The 7,500-nt window shown below is 40.1% G+C and overlaps 2 protein-coding genes across 2 annotated transcripts in view; both read left to right on the top strand.

Annotated features, from left to right (window-relative positions):
- The window catches only part of LOC143028796 (uncharacterized), an 8,031-nt gene extending 5,826 nt beyond the window's left edge, over nucleotides 1-2,205 (top strand). The window contains exon 4 of the mRNA XM_076191164.1: nucleotides 438-2,205. Coding sequence (XP_076047279.1) covers nucleotides 438-2,205 — 1,768 coding nt within the window. The remainder of the gene's footprint in view (nucleotides 1-437) is intronic.
- Nucleotides 2,206-5,436: 3,231 nt separating this feature from the next.
- The window catches only part of LOC143028795 (uncharacterized), an 8,252-nt gene continuing 6,188 nt past the window's right edge, over nucleotides 5,437-7,500 (top strand). The window contains exons 1-2 of the mRNA XM_076191163.1: nucleotides 5,437-5,652; nucleotides 5,964-5,997. Of these exons, the coding sequence (XP_076047278.1) occupies nucleotides 5,437-5,652; nucleotides 5,964-5,997 (250 nt within the window). The remainder of the gene's footprint in view (nucleotides 5,653-5,963; nucleotides 5,998-7,500) is intronic.

The raw sequence follows: 7,500 nt of genomic DNA, 5'->3' as shown, positions 1-7,500 counted from the left end.
AAAATTGCATATTCCCCCGTATTGGTCAATGGTTTTAACATGATGTCTTAGTTTAGTAATCTCTCACTTGTCTTCCAAACACGTGCAATTCTTACGGTTCGTTGAATTTTTGGGTTGCCTGAATCAGAAAAATGTTGAGCATGCAGTAGGGTGGGTGGCGTGAAAGAAAGAAAAAATTATGAGGACCAAACAAGACGAGGAGGAGTAGGAAGAGGAGAAGGTAGACGAGGAGGAGGAGGAGGAGGTGGAAAATAAGAGGGAAGGGGAGGGAGAGGGAGAGGGAGAGAGAGATTCTCTTGGTATATATGCGCAAGTGCTGCTTTTCATCACTCACAATTCGACTCGCTTCGACTTCGACCTCTGCTTTCTCCGCTATGGGTTGGCGCAGCATGAGGAGAGCTGCTGTTCTTAGCTGTGAGTCTCAATCTTTTTTCTAGAGGTGACCAGATCAGCAATGCGCAGAGACTGCAAAGTAATAGTTGTCTTGTGTTTTCAGTGCTTCTGGTGGGAGCCGTAACGGCACAGTCCAATGTCTACAGCGCTCCTTCGACAACGTATGGTGCCCCGTTTGCCAATGGGGGACTCAACGGGGTCCTGAATGGCAATGGGGGCCTGAATGGTAATGGCGGCACCAATGGGTACGGAGGGATCAACGGTAATGGAGGTCTGAATGGCAATGGAGCCCTGAACGGTAACGGAGGCCGTAACGGAAACGGAGGCACCAATGGCTTCGGTGTCCTCAACGGCAACGGTGTCTTGAATGGTAATGGGGGCTTGAACGGTTATGGGGGCCTCAATGGCAACGGAGGCTACAGCTACGGTCCCTCCGACGCTGAACTGGCTCTCTTCGAGCTGGGCGAGAATATTCCTGGAGGAGGCGTGGCCGGCGTGGACTTCCCGGTTCTCTCGGAGGTCGTTGAGACGGGCTTCGCCTGCGAGAGCACTGGCTTCGCTTACGGCTACTTTGCCGACACCACCCTCGATGCCGGCTGCCAGGTCTTCCACATCTGCCAGACGCGTCCCAACGGCTACCAGAAGGACTCGTTCCTGTGTCCCAACGGCACCCTCTTCAACCAGCAGTATCTCGTGTGCGACTGGTGGTTCAACGTGGACTGCTCACAGGCCGTCGACTTCTACTCCGTCAACCAGTTCTTCGGCGAGGACCTGGATACTTCTGGCGTGAACGGTGCTCTTTCCGCCGTCTATGGTCCTCCTGGTCTCAATGGCAATGGCAACGGCAATGGACAGATAAATGGCAACGGTGTGCTTAATGGAATCAGAAACGGATACAAACCAAACGGCAATGGCTACAGGCGGAATGGTAATGGCAATGGAAATGGACTTCTTAACGGCAACGGTAATGGAAACGGATACTCCAACGGCAACGGCGATGGAAACGGGTACCGCAGTGGTAACGGCAATGGCTTAAACGGCAACGGTAATGGAAACGGGTACCGTAATGGTAACGGTAATGGAAACGGTCTTAATGGGAGCGGTAATGGAAACGGATACTCTAATGGCAACGGTAATGGAAACGGATACTCCAATGGTAACGGTAACGGATATGGACAAAATGGAAATGGCAATGGATTAGTTAATGGAAACGGCAATGGCTACAGAAGATACAGTAATGGAAACGGTAACGGATACAGCAATGGAAATGGGAATGGCATTGCTAACGGAAACGGCCTTACCAACGGTGTGAATGGAAACGGCAACGGTATCACCAATGGTAATGGCAATGGATATAGAAACGGCAATGGCTATAGCCGAAACGGTAATGGAAATGGAAATGGGTATAGTAACGGCAATGGTAATGGGTATGCCTCAAATGGCATCACCAACGGTAACGGCAATGGATATACATCAAACGGTAACGGCATCGTGAATGGCAACGGGTATACAAACGGCAATGGCATTACCAATGGCAACGGTAATGGATACAGAGCAAACGGCATCGTCAATGGCAACGGATACACAAATGGTAATGGCATCACCAATGGCAACGGCAATGGATACACAAATGGTAATGGCATCACCAATGGCAACGGCAACGGCAACGGATACACAAATGGTAATGGCATCACCAATGGCAACGGCAACGGATACACAAATGGTAATGGTAATGGCATCACCAATGGCAACGGCAACGGATATAACGGGGCTTCTTCCGCGCCGTCCAGCCTCTACGGAGTTCCAGTGTAAGGAAGCCATCGAAGCTCAGCAAGAACAGCACCTCCCCACTATAGTCGTCCTTCCCCGGAGAAACGTTTATTTTTATACTGCTTACTCAACTCCTTAAATCTAATATGAACTGTACATACAATTTCAGAATTAGTTTAGGGTTTCTTTAATTGCTTTGTATTAGAAAGTTTTGAGATATGTTTATTTTTGTACTGCTTACCCGCCTCCTTAATTGAAAATTAAGTACAAAGTCACTTCAAAATCATTTCATGTCTTTATTGATAATGTTTTATTCGAAATATTGTTCTGCTAATGGTGTGTAGATTCAACCACTCCATGCAAGCAAATCCCCATCAGATATGTATTTATTTTTTGTATTCTTTGTCGCAATAATGCGTAATAAATCATTGCACAGTACAGAAGTATATACTTTTTATTTCTCTTGTCGTGGCAATGATATACACACTACTATCCATCAACCTACAGGAAAAAAGTACCTTCTATGTTAGTCACTGTGAAAATAGTTTATCTAATAGGAGAATTTTTACTTATCAACCTACATATTTAAGATGTACCTCTTCAGCATTGTGTAGAGAGCATACCTGGCCCTGAATATTATCCCTATCCTGAGTTAAACAGGGCTGTAGATGAAGGTATGGCCGATGTCTGACTTTGTACCTTCATATCAACAACATTAATTAATTTTTTTATGTGTAAAAAATGTATTTGTGGTTGATAAGTGTAAGTCAATATCTTCAGTGACAGTCGTGTTACTCCTAAAAAAATAATTCCTGCTTGTGATGCCTTTGTCATTCGAATAATGACTTAGACCACAGTCACCTGACTGTAACGAGACGCAATAGCTCAGTTGGAAGATTAGTGGGCTCCTGAGAACATTACCAATTTAAAGCTCACTTCATTTGGTCCAACTGAGTTAACAAACGCCCATTGCTTGATATTGGTTTCATGTTGTTTCTATGCTACAACTTGTCTTAGGGATAAGCACCTATACAAGTGCGGTGAACTTCTTGACTCCTACTGGATGCGACTATGAAAAAACGTACTCAACTCTAGTTAATGGTAAAAAATCAACTTCATCTGTAATACCACGATAGCCGAACGAGGGACATCGGATTTAATTGAGAGAGAGAAAAAAAAAGGGGATAAATTGTGTGAAACAAATCAAAATATCACCACTGAAACATTTGTTTCTTGGATTCCATGTAAGGAAAGATGCCCCTAATCAGTTTTGACCAAAATATTTTGATAAAAAAAGAAAAAAAGAAAAAGAGAAAGAAATGTATAAAAAGGGGCTTAAAAAAATTCATACATTTTTATCCACTAATGATTAACATTGTTATGTGATAATTCTGAAGGATTTGATGAAAACAAACAAACAAACAACAGCTCTAAACAAAATCTGAAAGAATTCTGCTGTTACATTTAAGATAAAAAGGGTGTAAGGAATCACATTGGTTTTCTATTACATAAAAACGGTACCAATGTCTGGAGTAAGAAACGGGACTGGCAAAACTGCAATAATTATCGTGGTATTACATTGTTCAATTTGTCAGTCAAGATGCTTACCGACGCTTGCTTGTTTCCATCTGTTAGTTTCCGGGGCCTGAGCAATGTGGAAGGATTTGATAAAAAGAAAGAAAGAAAGAAAAAAAAGACAGCTCTAAACAAAACTCTGGTAAATATAAAAGAAATCTGAAAGAATTCTGTTGTTACATTTAAGATAAAAAGGGTGTAAGGAATCACATTGGTTTCCTATTGCTGAAAAACGGTACCAATGTCCGGAGTAAGAAAGGGGACTAGGAAGACTGCAACAATGGGAATAAGCACGCGTCACCTCACCAGATGGCAGCACTGTGTGATGAGTCGTGAAGTTCACTTCCTGTTTTACAGTCTTGTTTCCAAACGTGATAAAACTAACTTTAAAATGCCGCAGCATTGCTCTGTTCCACTGTGTTCAGCACATAGGAGTGGACACAAGTTTCGTCAGATGAGAAGATGAATATGAAGTGGAGAATAGCGCGATAAAACGCCTTGAACCAGGTACAAATAAGCCATGGATTCTAAGGAAATACAGTGTTGTCTGTGAAAAAACATTTCACAGCAGGTGACTACATGCCTGCTGGTCTTTTAGGTAAGTGATATTCAACTTTGTTGTCATTTATATATAAAGAAAAATAACAGGCACTGTTCTTTTTTAACAATTCAGCAAGATAACCCGTTCCCCATGCTGTGTCATCATGTCAAGTGTATGTAGTAGTAAGAATTTTGTTATGGGGAACAGCCATTATCTTTTAATCCATGTACCTGTCATTGTATATATTCTCAGGAAAGTAATTATGATTTTAAAGGTTTACTATTTAAATTAGGATATGTCTACAGTTACGCAGGTTTTTTTAACATACTTTCATTGTGATGTCACGTAAAAAATTAACAGAGCTACGTTTTTTTTTCAATGTTCTTTTATGACTCCCAAACTCAAACCCTGACTTTACCACTTACCCTAACCTTACTCTATTGCTTCCTAAGATAAACAAAGAACTAAATTTTTCTTTGCTTTAATTTCAGATTCTTGTAAGAGGCTGAAACCTGATGCGGTTCCATCTATTTTTTATTTTAATACAACACCATCCACGTTCACCTCAACACTAAATACAGAAAGAGCAGAAAGAGGAGACGTTTATTTCAAAATGAACCAGATATTCAAGATGTTGGCAACGAAGAGGTAGTGTCAGCTGAAAGAGAAAATGAGATTCTACAAAGTAACGCTGACGGAGAGAAATTGGTCCAGGAGCACGGTATCCAGTGTGAGATACTAAATTCTATGAATGCTAAATTCTCTATCTTCCGGTTTAAAAATGACAATAAAGCCATTCAGTATATTCAGTATTATACAGGATTTAATAACTTTGCACATTTTTTCTTAATATTCTCTGTGCTTGGCCCAGCTGTCAATAATCTTGATGGAATGGACTATGCTTTATTATTAGCGGAATATCAGTTGTTTTTAACTATAATCAAGTTGAGACAGGCCAAAGATGATTTTGAATTATCTATTTTGTTCAGAATCAGTCAAACCTATGCGTCAAAAGTTGTGTATGTATGGATTAATTTTATGTTCTTCCAACTCCAAGAAATAATTATTGGCCAGAGAGAAACACAGTGCAGGACTTAATGCCAGTGAACTTCATAAAACAATTTCCATCAACACGAGTAATTTTGGATGCAACAAAGATGCCGATTGAAAAACCCAGTAATGTTAATGCACAAAGTGCAACTTTTTCGATTTTGAAGACAATGATCGGCTGCACTCCAGTTGGACTAATTTTTTATGTGAGTGATAGCTACGGTGGCAGCGCATCTGACAAACAGATAATTGAAAGATCTTGTTTAATACAAGGACATATATTTGAATCTGGGGACAGTATTATGGCAGACCGTGGTATTAGAGTACAATAAAATTGATATTTACACAATAACAAAGGACTATTGTTACTTGAAATTGTGTTGAAAGTAAGTGCGATATCTTACCTTTCTATCAAATTCTCTTTCCTCCCTGAGACAAGTGCTCCTCTTGTTGCCAATTCAACTTTTAAACGCTGAACTCCAATTTTCATAGGACGCCATTGTGTTTACTACGACTGATGGTACAGTGTCTACCGGGATAAATTGTAATACTTACTTCCATTACCGGGGTATTACATTGTTCAATTTGTCAGTCAAGATGCTTACAGACACGGGCTTGTTTCCTTCTGTTATAGTTTCCGGGGCCTGAGCAATCTGGATTTAAGCCAGGTAAGTCAAAGGCTGATCGGATTCTACTGCATTGTGTTTCTGTGGAGCGCCGACGTGACTTTCAGTAGGGGTTGATTGTCAATACGATGATCTCGAGAGTGCTTTTGATTTCATGCATTGCGGAGTACTTTGCGGATCCATTGAATTTCTGTGACTATTATCTACCTGGTGTGTGGCTTTTGCTTTGGTACAGAGGATACCATTAGGAGTAGAGGAAACGTGTCTGATTTCTTTCCTGTCTAGTAAACCAGACATGAATATTATCAATATACATACACTGGTTGATGCAAAGACGACAACTAATTTTAGGTCGTGGTCAGAAGGCTGATCCGACTTTTCCGGATCTGGTAGAGATGTAACGTTTGATAACTATTATACAACATTGTCGCAAACATTAATTTATGGCCGTAATTAGAAAAGAGAGAGAGAGAGAGAGAGAAAGAATTAAAAAAGGAAAATCTTTCAAAATTCCTAGTGGTCAATAATAGGGAAGTCTTTGATCGTATGTTTGAATTTACTGATAAACTTGAGTAGTTTCATGCATATCACAGGCTTAGAAGAAGAATGTTGCGCAAGTGAACAATATGTGCTCTGTTTCTTACATTTGGCATTATATTTGTTGGTTCGCCACTACACTCTTTCTAATCTATTAATGTCTTTGATGAGATCTGTCGACCATACAGAAATAGCATATTTCAAATGTGGGAGGACCATTGATCTATATCACTGCTCGAAGATGGTTGGACTTCAAAGATCGTGCTACCAATTCTAGTATCTTATTTTCTTTCTCTGAGGCAGATATACAATTCGCAGGTGATTTAAGGTCATTGTTGATAATTTCATGAAAACCCTTTTCATTCTACACTTGGGTTAGTTTCTCATCGGCACTGCATTGGTTTTCTTTGATCATTAAGCAGTATATGTTCACTTTTCATTATCGTTCTGTTGATGCAGTTTGTTGGCAGAAGTATATATTAACGTTGTCACTACATTGGTTCACATTAATTATATAAAGAATTTGTGGTTATTTTTCTTTATTATTCTGTTGACGTGCTTGATAGGGCATAGTATACAATATTCTTTGATTGGAGCGCTGAATAATGTATTGTTGATATATCTTGAAAACAAAACATATATGCTTATTGTTATCATAATATCAGAATATTATTATCATTACATTGTCAGCAAAATATGCCTCATATATTGTTTCTTTTTATTTTCGCAACATTGGAATACCTCGATTACTGCATGATTGAGTATATGTATCCATATACCATTACTAACCATTACGATGTATCATATCCTGACACGTAATCCACATGCATGCAAGGTACCCGACAGGCACTGGCCCTTCTGCTATACCTCTAATCTTGCTGACCTCCACAATTCCAAATCGTAAACATCTGACTCAAACATATATTACACATCACGCCACCGCCCAACGGAAAGTTACTGAAACAAGTACATAGTGTCGCCAGACAGATCATTAGCTATTTCCTTATA

This window comes from Oratosquilla oratoria, chromosome 10 (assembly GCF_046742065.1).
Source record: "Oratosquilla oratoria isolate Oo_2021 chromosome 10, ASM4674206v1, whole genome shotgun sequence".
NCBI classification, from domain to species: Eukaryota; Metazoa; Arthropoda; class Malacostraca; order Stomatopoda; family Squillidae; genus Oratosquilla; species Oratosquilla oratoria.
Note: the sequence above shows the minus strand (reverse complement) of the source record. Positions and strands in the feature narration are given on the sequence as shown.